Here is a 27,710-nt window from a genome sequence, read left to right on the forward strand (position 1 = left end):
TAGGATCCATGCATTCTTTATTTTTAATAATCAGATAAATACAGGGAAAATTGCAATAACCTATCAAAATGATATCTTAATTGGAAACGTGTTTTAAAAAGACTTATTCACATTCAGTTCAGGTTATATACAAACCAGTGTTTGGAAAAAACAAAAAAAAAACACAAAATGCTAGAGCGTAAAATAATTCAATTCTACCCCATTTCCAGTATTCCCACTGACAGACCAATATTGTGAGATTAAAAAAATCACACCACTGTACAAATGCAAGTACTGTAGATTTCTTGATAATGGCCTTTACACATAGCTGCCAAAACAATTTACCAAAAAACCCTTAAATGTTCTTCATTCTAATCATCCTCTGTAATGTACCCCAATTATTTGCTTATTTTACTACACCATAAAGCAACTGCTCTAACTGTAATATCAAGAGCTTGCAAGTCAAAGACATCCAGGATGTGTTTTGTACTTCAAGAAGATTCAGCTATTTTCAGCTTACTACAGCCCTTAAAAGTTTGGTAACCATCAAGGTTGAATAAACTGCATTAACCCAACATTTCTAAATGGCACTTGAACTTACATGCCTCATTCTAAAATGCTACTATACTGTATGCTACAGACGCCTCTCCCATTTCTGTTGTCAATCTATTAATAAATTCCATTATATGGAAAAGACATAGAAAATCCACATTCACAGTAGTACTCCTGTAACTCTTGCTTTGAATTTTCAAACTTCTGTTTACAAGCAATCCCCCTTAAAAGAGCCATGCAGAATTGCAGATACCAGAGCTCGCAATAGAACACTGACTTCTGTGTTAAGGTCAAATTTGATGGCCTGTTCAATAAGGAACTATATTCATATCTAACCAAACAGTACACTACAGTTGTTTTGTCTTTTGAAGGGTACTGTAATCTAATGTGTTCAAGTGAATTCAAATTACTGAATGACTTAGTCCTGCCTGAGAAGCTGTTAGTACCTAGCAACCTCTCCTGGGTTACAACTTTCCAAATGAATATTATATTAAATACACACGTCTCTTGTGTCCAAGTTTTGATTTTGGTTACTAAACCTAAACCATGTTAGTTGCTGCCACTGATTAAGAAACCGGCAGCAATGCAGTCAATTCTTTTAATATTTTACAAGATACAATTAGTGAGTGTTTCAGACTCTTGTGCAACTTTTACTTCCTAGGTGCAAGCCAAGACCAAAAGAGATCACTTAGTTTACTTCATTTAAAGTTTACTGTATTCGATGCACTAGTTAATAAACACTTTCCATCTTGAATTTTCTAACTTGAAGGTTAGACAACTAGCAAGTCAGAAAGAGGAATGTTGTCTTTTTAAATGGAGGGATTTATTTTTTTGGCACAGAAGCCCATTCCACCATAGTCCTAACCTGTACAGACATAGGTTCCCCATTTCACAGAGGCCTAACAAACTTGGTGCAATTGATCTTAGCAGTGGAAAAACTAGTAGTGCGAGTCAATTCTAAGCAAGTTTCTCAGAGCCTCCTGAAATTCATGTAAAGACTTCTATTGGTTTCTGCGGGCGCTGACTAGAGTTTCTTTCTTTCTGCAGATAAACATCACATGTAAGATGACTTCTCTGCACTGCTCTGCTAAGATGTAGATCAGACTTTGTCAATCTCCTTCTATAGGAATCATACTGACAGAGTCTCCCCCCCCCCCCCATGAACGTTCAAGTGAGGAACAATGTACAAATACAAACAAAACACCAACAGCTTATCATCTGACAATCAGTAGTTCATTTCAGATCCTATTCCTCAAATAATATTGGAAACAGAAAGCTGTTATTTACACAGCTTGCTCTGGCTTATCTCAGCCTGAGAGCCACAGTGAGTTTTTCCACATTATTAATGTTTATCCAAATTGAATTCAATAGGTAATTGTGAGCCGTTCAGTGTTACAGGATTAGGTAGGTAGGTACATCTCATTTCAATAGAGATGTTTAACTTTCTAGGTTGCAGCCTGGTGCATCTGACATTCTCAAGGGCACTCAAGTCGAGGCAATCAAAGAAGAAAGCCAACATAGCCAATATAGTCTTTGTGTAGGTTTTAGGTCTTTTTTTCCTAACATAGCAGGCACTTCTATACGAGTACTTCTGGAATGATTCCCAATGGAGAATACAAGTTTGTTTTTTAAATTACCCTACAAGTGGTTACCACAAGAATTTTTCTGGAATTATCCAATGGGTAGGCCAGAGGATGAACTTGTTTTGCATATAGACTTTGTCTCAAAAACCCATATGTGTGACCAGCTCAGATGTAGTATTTTTCACATGTATGCTTTCACAGAGTTTGCTACATAACAGTCCTGTGGGGGTAAATGTTATGTGTCAGCCCTCAGTCTTATAAAATAAATATTTACTCTTTTTTACTTTTACAGTATAAACACATCCTATTTTACTAAATGTTCCCAAGAAATGCTAAAAAAAAAGTCTGAGAAAACAAGATGGAATTCCAAAATTCACCACTCTGTTGAAAAGAAAACTATAAATGTTTTTGGTTGCAGTGTGTTTCATTGCTTTTCTACAGCTTTTCAAATCTCTCATTCTTCTATAGATTATAATGTTCATTATAATGCTGAAAGGACATTAAATATTCAGCATATTTTTATGGGGGGACAGGGAGAAATATAGGATTAAAAATGTCTCAAAAACAAGGACCCCAACTCTGATCTCATGACGAACCTGTTGTAAATGGAATCCAATGAACACTTGGCAGCATAATCAGAAAGTGTGTGTTTTGTGCCAAAGAATGCTAGAAATGTGCAAATTTGCACACAGGGTTTTGTGCCAGAATGATAATTAGGATTTTTTAAATTCAACACAAAACACACAGAATGACTTGCATGATTTTTTTTTCTTTAGACAAGATATAAATCTTCTCATCCAAAGTCCAGTTACTGTTCTCCAGGTAACCCAGAGTGGAAGCCGGGATGCAAGAGTTGATGTTCCAGAGCCAGGCTGACTTCAAATGGTTCAGATAGCTCAGTTTGATTTACCAGTTCCCTTTCTTTAGCATCACAACAATTCTCAGCACTCTTCAGCAGTGGGGTGGAGGTGGAATCACTATGCTAAACAGAAGTGTTGCTGGTGAAAGCATAGGTATCTTGTACATAAGGTCCTTTCAAAGATGTATAACTCAAGTTTGCTGAAGACTTAATGTGCTATAACCCTTTCATTAAGAGACCCTTTTTGGAAAAAAGAGAAGAAACCAGTAGTGCCCAGCACAGCGGCAGTTAAGAAATAGGGAAAAATCTTTGCTCCCTCCCATATTTGCTACAGTCGTTACAAATGTCCATGGGTGATCAACTCTGAGTGTGCTAGATATACAACTGATGGGACGCAAGCTGGTCCATAAAAGGTTGCACCAAGTTATCTGTGGCAAAATAGAAAACGAGCCCAAAGGTTATAGAGATTGGAAGAGCTGGTAAGGCCTTTTTAAAAATGGCAAGCAGCAAGAGGGTAAGGCACAGGCCCTGGGGAGGAAAAGACAAAAAAGGACACACAAATTAGACAGTGGAACTCTAACAAACACAAAATACTACAGGCTATGTTTGCCTGCTTCCAAGAAGCACTATTTGCACTGAATGTTCTACAGATGATTCACACACTTTATCTTCTTGAGTGAAAATACAACATGGATATGGCCACCGGGTATTATCTGTTGGCAGATTCTGAGCTCAGCTTCCCTCAGTTAAACAGCAGAGCCCGTCTGCTCTTGGAATCTGCAGGGAGTAGAGGCTCTTTCAACTGATCATCAAAGTGGCAAGCTGAAAAGCCTCATTTCCACCAGGCAGGTAGGTGTTGGTGGCTCAGCATCATGCAGAGAATTCGAATTGGGTATGCACATTCTTCACATACATACCAGGTTCAGAATCTATCACAATTCATCCACTGATTTTTGAGGGGGACAAAACAAAGGTAACACACATTTAAGAAGCGCTAATGAGGCTGCCTGACCGGCAAGGCAGACAAACAAATCCCACAGAATAGAGCTCTGAAATGTGATCTCTAGAATCCCCTAATGCAGTAGTAATGACTTCACTTTGCTACTTAGAGTGGAACATTAACATTGCTACCTTAATATTATACTCACAATTAAAATGGCTACAAAACAGGCTAGAGTTGTGTTCCAGTCTCCGCTGGCCGTTGCCGAGGCTTTGCCGACTAGGACACTGTAGAAAATGAAGTCCCCTAGGCCAAGCTTAACTCCCCCTGCCGAGGAAAAGGAGAAGAACTAAGCAATGGCACAAAATGACTCCTGTCGTTCATCCCAGAAATCAAGGCCATCTTAAGCAGCTAAAAGTATTTTGGTTCTTCCTGCTGCCCTTCTCTTGGCGATATTACGGCAATGTGCCAAATGCTTGTTATTTCAAATCAAACAGATGTGACCTGAATAAATATGGTCAAGTCCCAGGATTTCAACTCCACTGAGTCAATTAAGAACCAAAACAGGGAGTTGGAAAAAGCAGAAACACAAATTATTTCTTGGAAGTTTTATTTCTCAAGAAGATGAGTGAGTGCACATCACTAGAACGGAAATCGGGGGGGAGGGGGGGATGGACACTCAACAACATCCACATCAGCATATGTAAATTAAGTGTACAGCTTCAGACTGAGTGGAAACAGATGACCGAGAATCATAGGGTAGAACTTGGAGAGGCGGGGGGGGGGGAACATTTGGCCCTCAAGATATTGATGAATATAACCTCCATCTGCCTCAGCAAGCATGGCCAATGGCTAGGGATGATGGACGTTGCAGTTCAACATCTGGAGGGCCAAAGGTCCTCCACCCATGATGTAGAGAGGCTGCAGTCTGCCTCTGACTCCACAGTAAGCTCAGTGTTCTCTTTGCTTCCAAGAAGCTGAGGGAAATTGTAGTGGTAGCGGCTTAACAATGTGGTCAGGTACTACATTGCCTTCCTACAACATTACAAATACAGCCCGACATACCTCTATGCTTCTCCCCACACGTTTCCTAGTCATCTCCCTGCCATGTAAGTGGTATCATCAAGTGGGAAGTCCTTGACTGAAATTATGGCACACTCATCATGCATCTTACTTGATTACAACTTTCTGGTAAAAAACAACTTCAGTTTTTCTGCCTAGAAAGCAAATAATTTGCTCGGAGCTTGCAGTTTGTGCATAAAATGATAAGTTTGCTTGCTTGGAAGATTGCTTCAGTGCCTCGTGTCTCCTACAAAATTCTTATAATGATTTTTATAAAGTTACATGTGTCTAATTATGATGCAACCTTATAATTGAACCTATGTTTATGGTTTCTGTATGAGTTAGCTTTATTTTTTTAGGATAATCAGCAGCTTGGCAAGGTTTTTGGAATCATAACACTCAATTAACAGAAAACAGGAGGGCCTCTGTATTTTCATCCTATTCAATACAACTCAAGCAGTGCTCTGGTCCATGGGGTCACGAAGAGTCGGAAACGACTAAACGACTAAATAACAACAACAAAGTGAGCATATATTTATATGGCAATGTTACTTACTTTCCTCTGGGTCTTCATCACTTGCTGGTGAATTACTGGGAAGATTCTGAACAGGTTGTCGCGATTCAGGGGTTGATTCATGATTCCCTATTCTACGATCTCGTTCCTGCACCCATTCCGGATTGAATCCTCCATCATCTGCCTCACTACTTGCATTCTGGCTCTGATTTGCTGTAACTGAAAAGAGAAAATGGGCTGAATCCAAAAAAATTATTGCATGAACAGAACCACCTCTGCTCATGTAACAGAACTTCCACTCTGTGATCTTCAGATGAAGGGCAATATACAAATTTAATAAATAATAATTATAATAAAATACATTGTAGGATTAATTTTACAGTTGGAATCCAATGTTTTGGACATCTAAAAACATCGTGAAAACTATCTTTAACAGAATAGTACTTTATGTTTATGTCCTCGTTGTAACTGTTATTTAGGATTTTTGTTCCATGTCTGCAGGAGATATGGAGATGAAAGGAAAAGAGCATGGGATTCCAGAAGAATTAACATTATGTGTCATTACGCCAACTACCATTCCAGTACCAATCACAGAAAGCAAAATTCTTTAATACAATTTCATAAAATCCTTGTACATGATGAGTAATGTACTTTTTATTAGCAAAGGAGGGTCACTTGTAAGTTGATCGGTAAGTCATTGTGAAAAGAACTAAACTAATCAAAGATGAAAAAACACACCTTGTTTATCGTAAGTGGAGTTTTTGGTGGCTGTCTTTTGAGATTCAGGATCTTCTTCAGCCATGTTCACCAGCCATATCATTGTTGCTATTGGAAAAATTAGAGATATCCTTAATTAACTGCTGCTACCTATTTTTAATTTTTTTAACTACACGTCAATTACAGGAAAGTATATTTTTAAGGTTTTTTTCTTCTTCCAGGGTTCCATTATGCTATTTGTAACTTCAGGAACCAGTGACTGGTTTTGTTTAACCCTTCTCCCCTCCCAATCCCTGTTGTAAACCTGGTGTTTAGATTGTAAGCCAGCAAGACGTTTCATCTGCTACTGAGCTTGAAGGGAAGCATAAAAATTATTTTAAATAAACAAATAAATACAGCAAAAAATGGAAGACGACAGTAACCAGGCTGTTTTCTCTGTTTGTTAACCGCACAGCTACCATTAAATCACTTGTATGAGTAAATGAGTGCTGGAAAGGCTAGTCGTAAGTCCAGCTGATTAAAAAAACCCACGCTCTATTGCATAAAACTATAATGCAATCTTTATTTGAAACAAAATGTCAAAATCAAATAGAAGTATGATTAGGCTATTTATTTATTTTTTAAAAAAAGAAATTTGCCAGTACAAATGCATAGTAGACACCCGTGGTAGAATCATTCGGATTAGTATAAAGAAATCAGATTGACTTAATCCAAATAGACAGGCACGTGTGTTTTATTTGTATAGTTTCGTAACCATAAAATCATTTGTACCGCTATCTGCATGAAATTGCAGGGTGTAACAATGTTCTACTTTCAATGTTGAACACTGGAATCCTTGAAAGGAATCCTTGAAAGTTACATACAAATCAATGGGCAGAGATCTCCCAAATTTCTAAGATGAACTTTGTATTTTTCAGTTGTATCTTTATAAATGCTTGTAAACAGGGCCAGCCTTGGATCCACTGAAGAAAGATATAAATGCAGTAAGTTAATACTGCTAAAAACAATTAGAGGTGTTTTGACCAGGCCAAATCCTTTTTCTCTCTTTCCATTTTTAATTAAGGTAGAACATAATGTTCTTTTCATCTTGGGACATCCTACGCAGAACACGTTCCAAGCTCTTGAGCCAACAGCAGATCTGAGTCCCAAAGAAATGAAAACGCGACAACACAGCTGCACATCTAGCATCACACAACTTCAGCAGAAAATCAGATGAATTTTTAATATCCATAGTTTGGGAGTAGGCTGCAGAATATAAAACTCAACTCTGTATACTTACATGAGTAAATGAGTGCTGGGAACAAAGTCTCATTTCTTTCTTGAGCGGTTTCAACTAGCATACGAAGAGGTCCTTTAGGACATAATACAGCAACCAGATCTGAAAGACACCAACATTGGGGTCAACACACACAGAAAAAACTCCTGTCCAGAAAAAAAACTAAACTTTAGCAATACAGTTTCTTAAAAGTGGAGATTGCTTACACCTCAGCAGTCACCGTAGGACACCAGGGTGGATTGCAACAGTATAAAAATACCATATTAAAATCAGTAAAAATAAATTACATAAAAAGAGTAGGGTGAGTCCTAAAAACAGTTCCTCATTTGTGGAATGCTCTCCCCAGGGAGGTTTGCATGGCACCTTCATTATATATCTTTAGGCACCAGGCGAAAACGTTTCTCTATAACCAGGCCTTTTGCTGATTAACATTCCACTGCCTTTTAAATGTGTGGTTTTTTGGGGGGGGGCATAATTGGTTTGTTTTTGTTTTATTATATATTTTGTGTTCTCCTTTTGGATATTTATGTTGGGAACTGCTTTGTGATCTTTGGATGAAGGGCGATATACAAATTTAATAAATCATAGTAAAAACTGTGCCTCAGATGTCAAAGATCAGGTAAAGAGCTTAGTAAGCAGTTCAGTGCTCCTGCAGGAAGAAGTCTTACAGAAAATTTCAGGTTATGTGCTAGGATACTGCCTGTATATCTCTCCACATTGTGGACAAAATATTACAGTAACCAAATCTTCACAGGTCTCACAATTGTGAAGATAAAGTCTTATTTGAAAATATATATATATGCAGCAACCAGAGTAATGTATCTGTTTATGAGCTTTCCAGTCTGATCATTTCTAAGTTCCCTCCATGGATACCAAAAAGTTCAGGCATCTTTATTAACTGACTTAACTAGTGGGGCAAGGCAGACTTAGCAAATGATGGCTGTCCTCCATTTCAATGTGGCCTCTGGGGCTTAAATCTATTCCTGCTCCACCCTATGTGGCTGCTTCTGGCAGGCTTCAAAAACATGTTAGCACCTGGGCATTCAATAGTTTTAGCTCACATATCAAAGAATAAAACTACCTTTACAACATGTACATGACACAGCCTATTCTCCAGGTTCTTTTTAAAATTGAACATTACATGGCTATCTCTAGAACTATGTAATTTTAAGACACTTAGACACTCTTTACCAAATTAAATGCCATCACTTTGTTTAGCAGCACACACACACACACACACACACACACACACACACCAGATGTGCCTGAAATTCAATAGCGTGAAAAACATCCACTCTTCCTGAACGAAACATCCTCACTTACAGTCTTACGCAGATGCAAATGTGTATTTCCACGTGACCTGGCAATTCTTTTCATATTCAGCATAGATGTTAATAACAGTTATATAAATTGTCTTTATGCATAACAAACAAATTTTGAGTGCAGAATCTGAATGATGACAGTGTTATATGATGGTACTGTCAAATCTGCATAATCTTGTGACACGGAACATCTGTGTTTATGTGCAACCTTTGTTTCTGTACATCTTATGCAGATGAACAAGAATGCTTTATAAAGGTCATTTGGATTTCCTGAACAAATACAATTTGAGGAGAAAGCATGTGACATTCACAAACCTGTTTTACACTGTGTGTATATCTCAAAAGGCTGCCAAGCTCCTGTTCCCACTTGAAAAAGGTAAAGCTTACATTTAAATGTGATCTGGCTCAAAAACTAGAGGTGTTTAGCATTAGCCAAAACCTGATGTAAGTATTCAAAAATTATGAATGGCAAAACCTGAGGAATCCTTCCCTTTACATCATACCTTGCTGTCTTGGGGGGAAACAAGAGTGCAAATAAAAAAAAATGACATGTTTGTTATACTTAAAAGTAGATTTTGTTCTAAACGCTTAACTAAAGTGATAAATGAACACTTTCCTACAGTAATTTATGTTTTAGCCGTTGGGGAATTTGGCTGCTCTTTGTGTTCTCTACTGTTCAGTGCTGCAAAGACATCACAATTCTCACCTCAGATCAAGCTTGGGAAGAAACTTGTCACATGGCTTGCGCAAATCTGCTCTTTCCCCCTTTTCTTTCTTTTTAGAATGAGAGCAACTTAACTTAAGAAAAGTCATGCTGGATCAGGCCAAAGGTAAATCTAGTCCAGCATCACCAAGGAGGAAGTATGTCATAAAAGATAAGATGGTATTAATTTATTAACTGCAAACTACGAAGAGTTGTTGTTACTAGATATTTTCCATAACAATTTTTTTTGTTATGAGATTTTTTTTTAAGAGATTCTTCTTAGGACTGGCTGCTATCAAGCAGTAAAATATGGAAAAGTTCTAGTTCCCTCTTTTTCAGAGGTCTTCTGAGTTTAGGTATTGAGAATGATATCTCTCTCCCATTAGCATCACCTATCTCATTTCACCAGAGACAGGCTGCCTTGAGGGCAAAGGATTGGGGAAAATAAATGCTTTGAAAATAAATTGTTCTTGTGATGGAATAGTCCACACACGGAAGAATAATCAAAGTATTCTACAGACTCACAGTATGATTTCTTAGACTTCAAAAGGACACAAGTAAAAGGGTCTGATTCTTGATTCTAGTTTTCTAGGCATTAAATATAAAAGTGGAAAAAAGCAGAGTAAGTCAATGTTGTTCCTAGTAAAAGATGTGTTTGAAGGATCTTACCGTACACTGAAATCACTGCCAAGATGAGCCAGGCAGTCCATTCAGGGAGGTATTTGATAAATACCAGGGCCATTAGAGCACTTATCATAATGAGATAGGCTTGCTGGAGCCGGAGAGGGCCTTTCCAGTGAATGCAGATCATTCCCACCACTCCAAAGTTCCAGATCATGAGCGCTAGGGTAAAGTAGTCCATGGCAACGTTGTAAGTCTTAAAAACCTCCCTATTGGACACACACACAAGATTAAGAGAAAAACTTGTTACGCAAAGAATGGTGGAGAAGAAACAGCAACCGTCAACCCTGCAAATTATGTTTGCATTTTGTGCAGCAAGCTCAAAGTTTCTTCTTCATTTCCTAGCCTAGATTTAAAGCTTAGGGGTGGGGAATTCATTTAGAAGAAACACAGGATTCAAGTTTCATTTCAAATGTGGTGTCATGCTTTTAGGCTCGCCTGTGCATCACATTGTTTTATTGCCTTTTACCTCCTTCTAATCTCCGTAACTGGAAAAGTAATCACAACAGTGAGACATGTAAGTGTTCTACGCTATAACTGAACACCATTCACTCGTGTTCCAGAGAAGAGTTCTTCAATTCTGGGTCTCCAAATGTTCCTAGTTCCTACCAAGTCCAGCCAGCTTAGTCTATGGTCTAGGACACGGGTCAGCAAACTTTTTCAGCAGGGGGCCGGCCCACTGTCCCTCAGACATTGTGGCAGGCCAGACTATATTTTTTTGGGGGGGGGGGGAATGAACGAATTCCTATGCCCCACAAATAACCCAGAGATGCATTTTAAATAAAAGCACACATTCTACTCATATAAAAACATGCTGACTCCTGGGCCGTCCGCGGGCCAGATTTAGAAGGCGATTGGGCCGGATCCAGCCCCCGGGCCTTAGTTTGACTACCCATGGTCTGATAATGTGACTTGCAACATATCTAGGGACCCAAGGTTGAATATCTCTATTTTAGTCTTGATTGAGAAGCACACTCTTCTACAGCTCAGACTACAAGACTTAGAGAATTAAGAATCCTTAGTTCCTCGCTGTGAGGAATGTCCAAGGAAAAATACACAAAGCTTTGCAGTGCTGCACCCGTGGTATTCTTTACTCCAGATGTATTTCAATATTTACTTTTTACAAGGGGTACAGACTTTACAAGCCAACAAAAATTTGCTAATCCTCTTACTTACTAACATTTCTAAAGGTCAAAATACTTGTAAACTTACCCTAAGTAAATGAATGAGAAAAAGAAAAGCAAGAAGAGTGAAGAAACGATGAGCCACCCATGGATCACCTGAAAACACAAAAAACAACAGTATAATTTTACTATACACAAGGAATATAATAATGAAAATTGAAGCCCGTTTTTCTGGAATTTTTCTTTTTCTTTTTACATACACCTAAACTACTAATAAAAAAGAAAACTGTCATTTGTTGGTCAATAAGACAAGAACCTGGTTCACGTCACAGGTGATTGGCTCCTTCTGGGGTTTTTTAGCTGAGTGTGTGTGGCAACTAAGCCAAGGTTTGGCTTAACGTGCCATAGGGAGATGGTTATACTTGACAGAGTGGAGTACATATATATTCCACAGTAAAATGTGTTCATTTCATAAGTACATGCAGTCCATGACAAAGGGAGGGAGAACCAGCATTATGGACAAATAAAGACTACAAGAGGTCCAAATAACCTGTTACAGGATTGGGCTGCTGGTTTGGAGGATGCCTGTGGGTCCCTTCCAAGTCTGTGATGATGTATCTGTTAGGTTGGAATCTAGCAGAGGGAACCACTGAACCGGTCAAGCCAGTCTCTCTGTAAGATTAGCTGGGCTTGGAAGCTCCCTTCAGCTACACAAGGCAAGAGTGACCATACTGCTATAGAGACAAATGCGTGGGCCTTTGCCCCCCTGGCTGAACGTTACATCATCCTAGGAGTACAAGATCAAGGAAAACATCAGTAAAGAGTGAGCCCTTTGTCTTAAGTCTGGTCTGAAGCTAGAGGAGGAAGCTGGAGAGACACAGCAGCTTGACCTGCTTTGTGTGCTGAATCCAGAACTACCCAGTGCCTGGGTAAGCACTGGGACCCCTGGAGTCTCTTACCGATCAGAGATTGGAGTGCATGCAACAAAACCATTCTCTAATAGGTTGGGGTGGTTTTTTTTTTTTTTTTTGCACATTTCCATATTATTCCCAGCTTTTAAAGGGTGCTTTAATTTAATTCAATATTTATTCTTTCCCTGAAAACAGGCCCACTAAATTAAAGTCAAAAATACACATTAGTTGCCAATTTAGATATTCATAACTATCCTTATCTATAGTGAAATATCGAAAAAACAGCTCTCTTTATTATTATCATCCTGTGCTGCTCTATCACAGTTGATCTTTAGCTTAGGCACTGTTTTAGCAACTATTTTGGCTCTTTGTATGCTGAAAATATTCCAGGTATGCTATTAGAAACAATGAGACAGACATGCTGAAGGCTTCAATAATAGCCTCGATACAGTAAGAGTAAACCTGAGCTCACCTTATAGCACCTGTACTTATAAAGCACAACCAGGAGTATGGTCATGATAATGATGACGCTAATCATAATGGCAGCATTGAGAATAGAATTCAGAGCCCTTTGTCCAACTGTTTCTGTATCTTCCGTGAATGGGGTGTAGATGCTGCAATAGAATACAGATAAAAAGTAAAAGGTGAAGTTTGTGCAATATGAATGTGTTCTTAAACTGTGGTAAGTTTTTGACTAAGCGCAAGAGACCAACCCTAGGGAGAGTTCAACAAATAAGCAAGCATTAGCACATACAGTACATACTCCGAGCCATAATTCTTCTAAATACAGTAGAACCTTGGTTCTCGAACTTAATCTGTTCTGGAAGTCAGTTCAACTCCCGAAACGTTCGAAAACCAAGGCACGCCTTCCAATTGGCGCTGGCGCCCCAGAAAAAATAGCCAACAGCCGCATCAGATGTTTGGCTTCTGAAAAACATTCGAAAACCGGAACACTTACTTCCGGGATTTTGGCATTCGGGAGCTGATTTGTTCGTCAACTAAGCCGTTCGAGAACCAAGGTTCCACTGTAATGCCTTTATGCCCACACCATCTAGTGGATATGGAATGAATTACAATTTAATATTTCATTCACTTGTGAACAAAACCAAAGGCAGACACAGGAAATACGTTGTAGTCAGAAAGCTTACTTTTTGTAGTGAGGTTAATAAAAGATTACCATGCTAAAAAAAAACTCTTAAGACTGAGAACTTGAGCATATAGAATAAAAACTTGGGTTATTTATCTATAAAGTACTAGGTGCAACTTGACTTTACATGGGAATGCAACAATAGGAGCAATGTTGCTTGTCATTATAAAATGAGAAACCTCAAGTTATCCTTTGGTTCACAGAATGTCACTGAAGGTATAACTGGATGTAACAGTGTACAGTATTATAATATGGGTCATTTAAAGTGGGACCTGGGTCCAGAATGATCTAAAGAAGAGAAGTGGGAGGAAGAAGCAGCTTAATCCTTCCCCTCCAAAACTGCCTCCCCCCCCCCAGTTGCTTTTCTCCTGGTAGAGCTCATTTCTAGTCTTAGAGCGTGGCTGGGAGAAAAGCAGCTAGAGGAAGCCCCCCCCCCAAAGAAAGCACAACCAAGGGAACATTTGTCTCCTGCTTCCTGTTTGCTCACTGTATGACTGTGAAAGACTGGTGTAATGGCAGAACACAAAAGGGGGTAGATCTCAGAGGACATCAGAGCAAAAAAGAAAAATAATAATACATACAGCTGTCCATCCTTCCGCGTATAAAAGCTGACAGACTTGATGGTTGCAACAACTACCACCATACAAAGCGTGACTGGCGCAAACAGCATAATCACATGCTTTGCCCCGTATTTCAGCGTCAGCTCTTCATCATCGTCATCATCATCTTGCTCCACCACTTGCCGGGTGCTGTGCTGTGGCTGCCCGTTAGAGGCTGAACCGGGATTATCGTTGCCTCTTCGATCGCTGCTTTCATTACGCCGTCTTTCAACGTTGTCATTCTACAAACATAATTTTAAAAATCCCAGATCCATAAGCACCTGCATGCAACATGTATTTTCCATGTTGTAATCGTAAAGGGCAGAGCTCAGTGAGTAGTCTGGCAGCATTTGATGCTGCAGCACTGCTGAAGCTAAGTGGGCGTGGGCCCCGCCTGTGCCCAGACAGGACATCGCCAGGAGCCCCATGAAGTTGCCAGTTATAGGGATAATAAAATTATATTACTAAAGGGCAACATGTGAAATAAAGGAAAGATTCAGCTGAAAGGATCTAAAGACCAGCAGAGTATCTAATATACAGGGGCAATTGATGATAACAGTCACACTGTAAGAAAAAGAAGTGATAAATGGTAAATGTGCACTTGTAGATGAAGCAGAAAGAAAGCATATGTTAGGCAGGGCAGTTAGTGTTACAATCCTCAGGGGTAATTATGCTAATTAGACAGATATCAGTTACCTGTATTCAGTTAATTAGTGTACCATTTCTACATATGCGACAAATGCCAAAGTTAATTTACCTCAATAATTTTGTCTACAATATTCTTACTTGATATTGCTGTTTACTAATGTGCATAAAAAATAAAAAATGAATCAGCTCTTGGGGGAAAGAGCTTTGGTAAATTCAACCTATTAGTCTCCTCGTTCCCCAACATTTTCCCATCACTTTTCTATCTGAAGCTTCTTTACAACCTGAAGAGATATAAAAACGTTTTAAAATCTGCAATTTACATTCAGTATTTTAACAAGGAACACACAAGCACATTAGGATTCATGTGCTTTTTACTGATACACATCTTTTCCTTCCACTAGGGCATTTAGTAAATAGCAGCCTCTCCTTCTGCCACAGCACCTTTCCCTTAAGAAGAGCTTCATGGCATTAAGTCGAGGCCTTGAAATAATATGGCTGCGTCAGATATTCTTCCCATTTGGTTTTTGGATAGAAAGTAATGCATTTGGATTTGAGTCCCAAGGTATTTCCTAAAAAATATATGCAGGAATGTTTCCCCACCCCCTTCTTTATGCCAATGTTTTCACTCTGCTGTACCATTTTCTTTCTTTCCTCACAGCACTGATTCCCCCCTCAATTAGTCATACAGTGACAGCAAATCAGGGATGATGTAATGAACAGGATGACATCATGAAAATACAATATCAATTTTGGCTAGAGGCTGATATCACTCCGAACTGAAATGTTGCCATGACCCTGAGACAAAGATTTCCTCCAGCCTTTTTGATACAATTACAAAATATAAAATAAATTAAACTGGGGGGATGAGCGTGCTTTTCAATGTTGCCAAAAATGACATTGAGAAGTGCCTCCCTTTCAGTTGAATGCTATGCAAAAGTACTGCACCTTCTGGTATGGGAAAGGTAATCCTTTAGAGCAAGGTGGGAATAGAGGAAGTAGGAAAACAGGAAGCAGATATAAGCAAGAAGACTTCAAAAATTTCCAAGTTTTTCATTTCCTTCCTTTGGTGTACTTGCATTAGGTATGGTGTCAGTGTAGCAACCAATTTTGTGAATAAATAATAAACGCCAATGCTGTGCTAGAGTGTCCAAGGTAAAATCTATATCCTCAACAGCAGTAACAAAGTAGGACTGAACTTATCCTTTGTTCCCATAAGTGCAACCATATCCATTCCTACACTTCTGCCTTCTCCAATTGCTTTTTAATTGCAAAGGGAACACAGGCCAATTATGAAAGGGTGTTGGAAATAAACAAGTACGGCATCACCACAAGACAGGAGCAGGTACAAGAGCAGTAATACCTATGCTTATGAGATTGTGGAGGTTGGCAGTGGTGGCATAAAAACATGAAACATTAGCTTGCATGCTGTTGTAGCATTCAAACGTAATACACCATATGAAATAATTTCAATTTAGAGAGGAAAAAATATCTACGTAAAACTACTCTCCCAAAAGCCGCAACATTATAGCATAATAAAAGAATACAGATCACAGGAATATACATCACAACCACATCCATGATCCTAAATTTCCTCTCCTGGTGAGAGTCAAGTGCATCACATTTTTATTTAAAGAAACTGAAAATAACTGTTGATGGATTCAAAGAAACATCTTTGGCCCTTACCTTGGAAGGGGGAAAAAGTGCAGTATTAAGTACAATTCAAAGACACTTGCAAGTGAATATTGATGACTGCTTCCTACAGGGAGTTAATTTTCACAGGCTGTATGAACTAAATAGTTTTCGTATCAGTTCTTCTGAAGGGTGGCATGATGGGTTTTGGCCACAAGTACACAAAGACGGAAAAAAGACATTATGACATGGTTCTTACTCCAAGTAAGAACTGTGCTGAGGATTCAGAACAGAAGATAAAATAATGCACAACAGTGAAACCTGCAGGCATATCTGAGCAAAGATGCATTTTATGACACTGGGGATTGTGTCATATTTGTTGCACTTTGTTCCAGTACAGACAAAACACAAATCCCTACCTGATTAGCATTAAACAGATCACAGGTCAGAGGTGCCACCTGCAGTGGAAGCAAAGGAACAGATTCCTCAGTTTCATCAGCCATTATGGAAGCAAAGCCTTGAAAGAGGTTTGAACCAGACCCTTGCACTTCTGGTGTGTGGGCAAGAATGACTGTATATCTTCAAGGTGAATGAGTAATACCAAAGATAAACAGCAGCCTTGGCAACTATCAAAAAAAAGAGTTAAATATCAAACCCAAGCAATAGTCCCAGGTGCGCAGAACTGGGACGTGCAAACTTCCTGAACTATGTCAGTGCCTTTTCACCCAACTGGAAATGCAGAAGGCAGCTCCAGGAAAGAGATATGATGGTGTGTAGGGTTTGAAAATTTTGCCAAATTTTGGACCACTGACTCTTCAATTACTGAGGATTCTATGTAGGATGAGCCTTGGTTTCTGCAAGGAGTCAGTGCAGTAAGTGAACCTTTTGGGGGGGAAACCTTTTTCCAACTACGGCTCTTACCATAAATGGTTTTCAAGTAGCATGTGAAAATGGCAATATTTGAAACACAGATTCTGGGTCATTCAGTATAAATGAATGTGTTTACTATCTCTTAAGATGCAAGACATTTTCAGGGAAACTTGAAAAACTTGTATCAGGAGTTGGGTGAACTAATGCTGAGAAACCTTCACATTCAGCATGGAAACTTTTGGGAGGTCTGCTTGGCACTAAGGTTTCAAAAAGATGTTCAAAGCATTGGAACTCATGTTGAAAAGCAATGAACTGGTAAGGTATTACAAGTGTCTGCGATCTTTGTCAGGAAATTAGGGAGCAATAATATTTTTTAAATGATGCTGTTCCTGCATGCTGATCCTGTGTATACCTGCCAAGTTAACATCATCTGGACTGGCCACTCAGAATGGGAACCATACCTATGCATTTATTTTAATAAAAAATACTGAAATTTCCACTTTTATGGCACAAGCCGTTTAAGATTTTGTAAATGATACCGAAATAATACTGGTTCAAAATGTCTTACAAATTCTTCACAAATGTCAGTTTCTGTTTGGCCCCTCATTGTTCAGCACGTGCTATGATATTTCTCTAAAAGTCCCATTCTGAATGAATTTAGTACAACACAGTTAAAGCAATAAAAGACATGACTTTCCCTGCATAATGTATTGCAACATTATTGGTAAAGCTAATGACCAAATTGTCCATGAAGCCTTATGAGTTCTAAAATTTCACTGAGGATCAGGACACAGAGACAAGGTCCAGAATTTAGCAGTGACCTGATGAAACAGCTGAAGCTTTGAATGAGTAAGCTAAATGATCAGAAGAGATGACGCTCATGTGTCTTAAGATGTAAAATCCTCTCTTGGCTTCCTTGATAGCTTGTGGGGCTCCAAAACTGGCCCAAGCTGCCTGCAATTGCATATGGTTTGAACTGCCATAAATTTAACAAGGCAGAAAGTCCCAAAGTCAAGACTTCAAAGCATCTTGCAAGGTAGTATTATACAAAGCCCCCATCCCACATTTTAGCATTGGATTCCAAAGCATATCCCTTCCTGAATCAAGAAATCAGAAAGGGGTTTGCATGTAATTCTGCCAAACTGAGCAGGTTTTAACATTAACTCATAAGGTGATGAGCAGAGAGTTAAGTGACAAGTGACATCAGCTGATGAGCTGAAGAGTATGGTTTGGAGAAAATGGCCTGTGGCCCACACTAATTTGGACGTAAGGCTAAGTCAGATACCTTGGTTTGTTTCTACCTATGTAGCAGAAGTGGGTAAGAGCAAAACATCCAGTACCGATATGTTGACCATAAACCATTAACTGTGGTTTACTGTGATAGGTGAACAAGGCCAGTAATTCTGAATATGAACTAGATCACGCAGCTTTCTATTGAATTCAGATCTTCAGAAACTTTGATTGAATAAGGCCTTTTTTGTTTATTTTATTTAAAAGATAACCCACTTTGCAGGCTACATTGCCCTCACAATGTGATTTACAAGACAAGGGTTTAAAGCAAGAAGTTTTCCAGAGTTACTTCATCAGTCATCTGCTTTTGAGCCCAGATTGTGGTTCTTTATCAGGCAAGTGAGATTGGAAGAGTATGTTGTAAATACAGAGGATACTACAAGTACAAAACTTCAAGCAGATGCCACAACACAGTATGCAGTGCCAATTTCTTAAAGTGTGATACATCAGTTGCACCATTAAATTAGCATTATGTGTAGTAAGAGAAGAAAAAGAAGGAACAGAGCCTCCTCCGTAGTGGCACCCTGTCTATGGAACACCCTTTCCTTACAATCGGCACCAATGCCATCCTCATGTTGGCACCAGGTTAAGAGTTATTTCTTTTCTCAGACATTTTCTTTTTGCTTGATGGTATATTTTAACAGTACTGTTTATTTTATTATTTAGGTGGCTGCTTTTACTTTTTGTTCTGTGCTCCACCCTGATACCAGTACAGACAAATGGCAGATTGTAAATATTTTAATAAAACATAAACAAATAAATCCTAATGTTCACACAGCAAAAAAAATAAAAGAAAACTGTACTGTCTATAAAAACTAAGCAGTACAGTGGAACCTTGGTTCCCAAATGGCTTAGTTGCTGAACAAATTGGTTCCCGAACACCGCAAACCCGGAAGTAAGTGTTCCGGTTTGTGAACGCTTTTCAGAAGCCAAATATACAATGCAGCTTCCGCTTGAGTGCAGGAAACTCCTGCAGCCAATCGGAAGCTTCACCTTGGTTTTTGAACGGTTTCGGGAGTCGAACGGACTCCCGGAACAGATTAAGTTTGAGAACCAAGGTACCAGTGTATACAATCTGATAACTTAATAAATCAAAGTTAAAGAGCTTACTGGTCACTGCTTTCTAAAGTAGTATAATATGCATGTGGTGTGAAAGATTTAGCAAAGAATGAAACAGGAATTTTTTCCCCTTAAATGCATTTATATTATTTTTATTATTATTTGCATTGTTATCCTGTTTTTCCTCCAAGGGCTGAAGACAGCACACATGACTTTTTAATCTACAAAACAACTTTATAATGGTAGGTTAGGCTAAGTGATAGTGACTGGACAAAGATCACACAATTAGTTTATGGCCAAGCATGGATTTGAACCTCTAACCCAGGCACAGGCAAACTCGGCTCTCCAAATGTTTTGGGACTACAATTCCCATCACCACTGACCACTGGTCCTGTTAGCTAAGGATGATGGGAGTTGTAGTCCCAAAACATCTGGAGGGCCGAGTTTGCCTATACCTGCTCTAACCACTTCACTACACCTGCTAAATGTTGCTTTCTTCATGACATTCAAGATTACAAGACCCATTTAACAAACACAAGAGGCTTTACACAATCTTTCAGCATTTTGTAACACAGCTACCATATGTAGTTTATAATCTGGCATGTGAAAAAACAGTCCTTACGTACAGTATTGGTCTGATGGTTGTCAGGCAAGTTCTCTCTCAGCTGCCCACGCTGGACTTGTGATAAGTGTGCAGATAGTTCTGCCATTGGAACTTGGTACTCCACAAATGCTCCTTCTTCTTGAGATACTGCAACTGTAATTTTTTTAAAAAGAGAGAGTCTGAAATCCTTTGTTAGCTTACCCTGAACTGAAATGATGTTCTTGCTTTAAGCTTTTGGCTTTCAAGACAAGAGTGAAGGGGAAAGTAATTGAATGCAAGTACACTGCTGCCTGACCATCTAACTATTTCCATACTATTGCTAGGTGATCTGTTGTACACCATGGAGTCATTTGTTCTTCCTGTCCTGGGTGGGCACTCCCTCCCCTTTCAGAGATAATTGTGGTTTCATATATTTGCACTGATGTTAAAAAGCTAACAATAGTTAACACAAACCAGTTTCTAACCATTGGGTTGAAAATGGTTGTTTGTCACTTCCTATGGTTAATTTTGACATTGAGCAGAGACAGTGCTAACCACAGCTGGCCACAAGACTGAGGAATGCTCACACAAGATGAGCCTGTGAACCCACAGAACACACTCAATTATCTCTAAACCATGGCTAGAAAGTTGAGCAGTGCTTATGCTTGGAGCAGGCCAATGAACCCCTGAAAACAAAATGGTGATAGTGCTCAAGACAGGAACATGTGCCTAGACAAACATGCTGTCTGCCATCTTCCCTCAACATATCTACCTCCCCCACAAAAAATCTGGCATACCAGGAAGTGTGAAAGTGATCTAGAATTTCTTGTTAGTGGTTAAGGAAGCAACTCAAAAGGGATAAGAACAGAATTTAAAATGATTACATCAGAAAGAAACCAATATTTACATGCAACCATCTGATAAATTTGTTGGGTTCTGATGGTTTCCTAAATCAATATAAAACATTAATCTACACCACCATTACCACTATTTGCCAAAGTTTGATATGTGCTGTACACACAGTTTACAAGTTATATTCACCAGAAATGAGGAATAAAGGGAACACCCAGGATTTATAAATATACAGTTGGCCTGCTACTTACATTAAGGTTCTGTTGCAGGAGTCTGTGCACAAAGGCAAAATCGTGCAAAGTCAGTAAACCCAGAACCGCCCCCTCCCACACTGCAGAGGATTGCTTACCAGGATCTGAGATCATGAGAGGGCCCTGGCCCTAGGATGCTACCAGAGCCCTCCTGCAACCTTCCCAGAGCCCAGTAAGAAGGAAAACCCACTGGGTGAGCAGGGGGGAGGAAAAATAGATAAATGGAGAGCAGGGAATGGTGTATTTTCCTTGCTCTCCATTTATTTATTGCTCACCCACCTAAGGTTCCTATCACGAATGAAAGGTAAGTGTAAGTTCTGGGTCCAGTGTATAGAAGGAAGGGAAAAGGTATGTCAAATGGCAGTAGAAGTGTAAGTAAGTTGAGACAAGACTGGTTGCAGAAAGGCTGTGCTAAGGTACTGGGTTTTGAAAGAAGATCCTAAAGATAGGAGAGGTCACTTAATAAACTGGGGGGTGGGGTGGGGGGAAATGTATAGGAAACAGCTTGGCAGAAGGTACTGAGCACCAGGGCTGAGCGATAACTGGTTTTCAATATTGCATTATATCACCAGCTAAACATCACGATATATTGATATATCATGATATCTGAAATAAGGAACTACGCAGAGGCCAACAGGACACTACCGCTGCCTCCCATCACTGCCACAAGTCCTCGCAGGCCACTGCCACTCCTGCCATCACTATCACCACCTTAAGGCCTTGCAGGCCACCACTGTTTGTGTCGCCACTGCAAGGCCTTGCAGGCTGCCACCACTACTTCCATCTCCCATCGCCGCTGCGAGGCCTTGCAGGCCGCTGCTACTGCTGTCACCTCCTGTCGCTGCCATGAGATCTCGCAAGCCACTGCCGTTACTGCTGCCACTTTTCGCCACCGCCGTGAGGCCTCACAGGCTGCCACCACTACTGCCGCCACCTCCTGCTGTCACCACGAAGCCTTGCGGCTACTGCTGTCACTCCCTGTTATCGCTGCCAGGCGTCGCAGCCTGTTACCATCTCCCATTACCACAAGGCCTTGCAGGCTGCCGCTGCTACTATTGCCCCCTCCCGTCACCACCACAAGGACTCGCAGGCCACCACTGATTGGGCTGTCACAACGAGGCCTTGCAAGTTGTCACCTCTACTGCCGACACATACCGCGGTCATGGCCAGCTGTTTCTGCCATAGCTGTTTCTGCCTCCTGCTGGCAGACTGGCAGTCCCAGATTATATGTATTCACTATGACTCATTGCTGTACTTTGGATTGTCCTGCATACCACCATTTGGTAGCCAAGCCAAAACCAAAAGTCCTGTTGGGATGCATTTTGGCTTGACTGCTGATGAAACTGACTGTGTGGTGGTTGATAATATTGTCATTTACCCATTTTAGACTTCTTAAGTAGTAGCAGTTGCCTGGATATTGTCCTGTTCACCTCTATATAGTTTCATCCTTATTACAGATGTGATGGATTGCAAAGTTTAGCTGGTGATATTGTGTGAGGTTTAGCTGCTGATAACATTGCAACGTTTAGCTGGTGATATTGTGAGGTTTAGCTGGTGAGTTATTGCAATGCTGAAAACCAGTTATCGCCTAGTCCTTACATACATTGTGATTCGTGATATACTGACAGCTCAAATATTATGAAACAATTATGACGATGTGAACTTCAAACCGGTTTTGGATGATATATCGATATATTGCCCAGCCCTACTGAGCACAACGGAAAAGTTCCACATTGCTAAATGGAAATTACTTCTAAGCCTTAGCTGTCTGCAACATAGAAACATGGAACTGATGGGCGGTAGTAAGGGAAACAGATTCAAATGTGACAGCCATTCAAGATTTCTAACTGTTATCTAAACACAATGCAAACACCTCCTCTGAAAACCAATTAGAATAATATGTACACAATAAGATCTCATACTGATATATGGTAATTCTGAAAAATCAAAAGGATGGGGAAAATCTTAGTTTTAGACACATAAAAGAAAGAATGGAAGACAAGCCAATCAGCTCTACTAGGTGCAACATTATTACAAAAAAAAGTTTTGCAAAACCAGAGCCAAGAGAACTGTTTCTTAAACTTCCAAATACAGTCTACACACTAGCGTTCTTAAACCTATGGTGAATGCAATTATTCAAATAATAACTTGATAACACACTAATTAGTTGAAATCAGTCACCCATGTCTCTTTACTATACCACAGGGACACAATCTACTCTGCCCTTCCATCCTCTTCTTTGGATAAGGTCATTTAAGAAACAAGCATAGGCCTGTAGAAAATTACATAAAAAGGTAGGATATAACCAACAGAGAGAGACAAGGGAAATTTTCAACACTTTAGACTTATTTATTCTATACAGTGGTACCTCGGGATGCGAACGGGATCCGTTCCAGAGACCTGTTCGCATCCAGAAGCAAACGTAACTAGCGACGGCATGTCTGCACACGCGCATGTCGCTTTTCGCCGCTTCTGCGCATGTGCATGCCGTCATTTTGAGCGTCTGTGCATGCGTGAGCGGTGAAACCCGGAAGTAACATACTCTGTTACTTCCAGATTGCCGCGGAGCGCAACTCGAACGCGCTCAACATGAAGCATATTCAACCCGAGGTATGACTGTACAGTGAAAAATACTGTTTCAATAATGTGCCTGCTCTGAGATTTAAAATAAAAGACAGCTACAGAGTTCACTGGCAGAAACACTTCATTATCATCATGAACAGATGCTCCAAGAAGGCTTTGTGGATGCAATCAGGAATGATGGTTTCTATACTTTCCATCCTGGTGGCAAGATTGGTAGGCTAGCTGATGTGTATAATAGTAATCCTTCTTCTACTGACAAGCTTGGCCAAGCTCCACCTGAAGAATGTCTAGAATAAATAATTGCATAGGCTCAGACAGTTGATCATTGCTTTCACCTTCACCGAAAACTGCTTAAGATTTCAGTGTTCACTCTGTACTGACTTTATTCTATGAGACATACACACATGGAATATTATTAACTGTCCAGTAGGACAGCATTAAACAATCACAGAGAAAAAATAAAATATATAGTCATAGCATCTATTGTTGTTGATTCGAGTTTGTATTCTATTAATCAAGTCTAAGGAAGCAATGTTTGAGTAGTAGTATACTGTTACTATATTTTACTAAGAGAGCTGAATAAGACTCCATACATATTTCTCCACAGCCATTTATCAGTGAAGGAATGCAATAATGGGAAAAGTCAGATATTTGAACACCATATGTAGTAATAAATGAGCACGATCTATTAGTAGACAGTTAACTTTTTTCTGGTTTGGTATTCTTGCAGTTAGCATTGCCAGTTATCATTCTGATAAAAATCGATAGAGTGGAGGAGTGAATGTGGGAGGTGGAGAATATTATAAAGGAAGGATGTTGCAATGCTTATAAAAACAGAGTCCATAATTTTCTTCACATTTGTTAATGAAATAAATGATATACTTTACTCAGACTGATTCTTTGAAAGAAGTGTTGGTACTCTCTTCTGTAGTATTTCCACTGAACTTTCATAAACTATGTGGAAGCAACCTAGAAAAAGCCTCTGACTACAACGGATACATGTATTAATTATTAAGAAATATCTCACATGTGGACCAAGTGGATTTTAGAAGTTATTGCATGCATGGCACAATGAATGAGAATTAAACTTTAAAGGAAACAAACTAGAATGATTGGAGGGAACTGAGAAATGAAGCTGGTTTAAAAACAGGAAGAAAGTGCATGACAGGTTGTAAATAGGATTAAAAACATATTAATGCTTTATTATTTCAGGTAGAGATGATCTGTTCTTAAACAGGAACATTTCTCTGGATACTTATTGTCAGCACAGAGATGCTTTACAACACAAAGCCAGTACAGACACAACCTTGTTATCTGATCAACTCCAGTATGTAAACCTATGTCCCCACTGTGGAAGGATGTGTGGATCCAGAACTGGCATTCACAGTCACTTATGGACTCACTGTTAAAACTGTGTTCTTGGAATACAATCTTACTCGGCTACGAGTGATGGCCAAAGAAGTAGTAGTAGTTTTCTGTTGTATCATTAAGGGTTGCTGTATTTCTTTTAGATGCTAATCTGCATATTAGCAATATTCTATTATCAATGTTATGTTGTGGATGCTCTACTATTATTGTGACTCACCCTGAGATTATTTTTACAATGAAGGGAGCACTATAATTTTTGGAAATTAATCACAGTTAAGCAGTCAGGAGTGGACCACAGGACTGAATCCTTTCTACTTTCTAGAACACAAATTTGTCTTGCTGGACCTAGTTGTGCTTAGCTGCTACAGATAGCAATGACTAGCGCCCTCCTTAACAGAGAATTTCAAACTAGCTTCAAGTGACAACAAATTATTATGTTAGCAGTGACATTAATCATGGTTGGAACTAACCAAGGTTCCTGTGCAGTGTTCTCTTAACAGACATTATTTGATTGGAAACCACTGAAACAAAATGACAGGAAAACATAATCCAGCAACCAATCAATTCATGAACAGTCTAGACAGATTATGATAGTCCTGCCAACTTTTTTGAAATGTGATAGTAATAGCAATTAGAAGGAGCCGTGGCCAATTCAAAAGCACTAAAAAGGAATTCTGTGCATTACCTCATTTTCACTTGTTTCCAAGAGTGCTTAGAATATTACTTACTTAGCTTGGAATATACCCCAGTTACACTGCTGGGTCCCATATTTCCATTGTCAATGCCAATTAGAACCCTACTTTACATATGATAAATATGCAAAGAAATAAGGGAAAGTCCAACTTTCTACTATCCAGACTATACGAATGATTTGCACTTTTTACAATTTTTAATATGGTTAGATTTTTTTAAAAAAAGGTCTTATACCATCCAAGTCATCTACAACCCTCTCCTATCAGATAATCTCCTCAAAACTCAATTTTTAAAGGGGGAGGGGGGTAGCAAAGCAGACCTAAGACCAAATTTCATCAGTACAGCCAATCAGAACTATGTGCATCGCTGCATATTTCTGCATCTCATTGATAAGCACCAGTTTAGAGGCTTCAAGACCTCTGGTGGAAAGCAAAAAAGAACTGGCTAACATACTTCAAAAGGAGCACTTAGTCTTTATTCTGAAATAAGTCAGAAAACAACTGGACACAAACAGCAGTCCAGTACTATCGTAACACTGTGCCAAAGGAAAAAGCACCTTTTTAAAAAAAAACTCAGAAGAGAACTTTCAACAGACAAAAGATTTCCCCATTACCACAACTCCATGATGACATAAGCTCCAAGTGTCCGCATTCTGTACAACTATAAAAGACACAGAGGGTAAAAATCAACTAAGCTTTACTCAGAGTAGGCTCAGTGAAATTAATGAACGCAACTAATCCCATCAATTCCAGTGGTCTACTCTCCGAGTAAAACTTAGAATACCACTCAGAGCTTCTAAAGCCACTGCTAGCACACCAAGTCCATTCTGGCTATGCTGTAGGCTCAAAATCACTTAAGGTCGCGCGATCCTACGCACCTTTACCCGGGAATAAATCCCATTAAACCTCTCCATTCTGAAGGAAATCAGCCCTGAGTGCTCACTGGAAGGACAGATCGTGAAGCTGAGGCTCCAATACTTTGGCCACCTCATGAGAAGAGAAGACTCCCTGGAAAAGACCCTGATGTTGTGAAAGATGGAGGGCACAAGGAAAAGGGGACGAAAGGGGCGAGACGGCTACTAATATGAGTTTGACCAAACTGCGGGAGGCAGTGGAAGACAGGAGTGCCTGGCGTGCTCTGGGGTCACGAAGAGTCGGACACGACTAAACAACAACAAACTTAACGAGGCTTACTAATGAGTAGACACGCCTAGGAGTGCCCTTTAATTCAGATTTCAACACACTTCCGACACGGACGGGAGGTCCGCGTGAGTGGCTGGAAGAGACCCGCCCTCTTTCCGGGGCATTTTCACCCACGAAGAAAGGCGGGGAGGTGGGATTCCAGCCGGTATTGTTTAAAGTGTCTGAAGGCAGGAGGAGGTTTCGTGTGGGGAGGGGCATCCTTTCTGATCTGAGACAAAGAGGGCCACGGAGGTGTGAGGGAAGGCTGCCTCCGGAGTCCCATGACTCCCCTCGGAAACGCTCGGGTGAGGAAGGGGCGACGTGACGAGGAGAAGGGGAAGGGCCCCCATCCCCCCGAAGGAGGAGCCCCGCTTCCTTTCCCCCTCACGGGCCTGCTTTCCTCGTCGCGCTCTTCGCAGCTCCCCGCCCCGGGCCCACCTCTCCTTACCTGTCCCCCCTCGAAGCCGGTCCCACCGGTTTGTTTTCTTCCCGGCCCGAATTCACAGCACAACCCCCTCCCTCCCACCCCCTCCTCCCGCGACACGCACGGCGCTTCCGGCCGAAGCCCCGCCCCCATTCCCCCTCCCCTCGGGAGTCGGCGCCTCGTCCCCGCCCACTCACGCTCTCTCGGGGGTGGTGGTGCGCCTGCGCAGCCGAGCTTCTCCTCGGCGGACCGCAGCTGTCTATCGGAAGGAGCGCGCGAGGCCGCGCAACGACAACAGCTGCACCAGCAG

General features: G+C 40.2%; 1 protein-coding gene and 1 long non-coding RNA gene across 5 annotated transcripts in view; one reads left to right on the plus strand and one right to left on the minus strand.

Annotated features, from left to right (window-relative positions):
* Positions 1-5,509, plus strand: part of LOC308474353 — a 39,374-nt gene extending 33,865 nt beyond the window's left edge. The window contains exon 3 of the long non-coding RNA XR_013984664.1: positions 5,335-5,509. This is a non-coding gene — a long non-coding RNA (uncharacterized lncRNA). The remainder of the gene's footprint in view (positions 1-5,334) is intronic.
* On the minus strand, positions 1-27,529 carry PSEN1 (presenilin 1). Of its 4 annotated transcripts, XM_080993627.1 has the most exons (13): positions 27,425-27,529; positions 20,092-20,222; positions 16,666-16,704; positions 13,952-14,211; positions 13,182-13,274; positions 12,696-12,837; positions 11,401-11,468; positions 10,177-10,397; positions 7,486-7,584; positions 6,228-6,314; positions 5,532-5,708; positions 4,122-4,240; positions 1-3,501 (listed from the first exon to the last, which is right to left on the minus strand). In XM_080993627.1, exons 2-13 carry the CDS (start codon positions 20,173-20,175, stop codon positions 3,346-3,348), a joined length of 1,545 nt encoding a protein of 514 aa, XP_080849753.1. In that variant the 5' UTR covers positions 20,176-20,222; positions 27,425-27,529; the 3' UTR covers positions 1-3,345. The 4 variants fall into 4 exon arrangements, with proteins under 4 accessions (XP_080849753.1, XP_080849754.1, XP_080849755.1 ...); XM_080993628.1 differs by lacking the exon at positions 16,666-16,704; XM_080993629.1 differs by lacking the exon at positions 13,182-13,274.
* Positions 27,530-27,710: the final 181 nt, after the last annotated feature.

The sequence above is a fragment of the Podarcis pityusensis genome (genome assembly GCF_964106645.2).
Source record: "Podarcis pityusensis genome assembly, chromosome: 1".
In the NCBI taxonomy this organism is placed as follows: Eukaryota; Metazoa; Chordata; class Lepidosauria; order Squamata; family Lacertidae; genus Podarcis; species Podarcis pityusensis.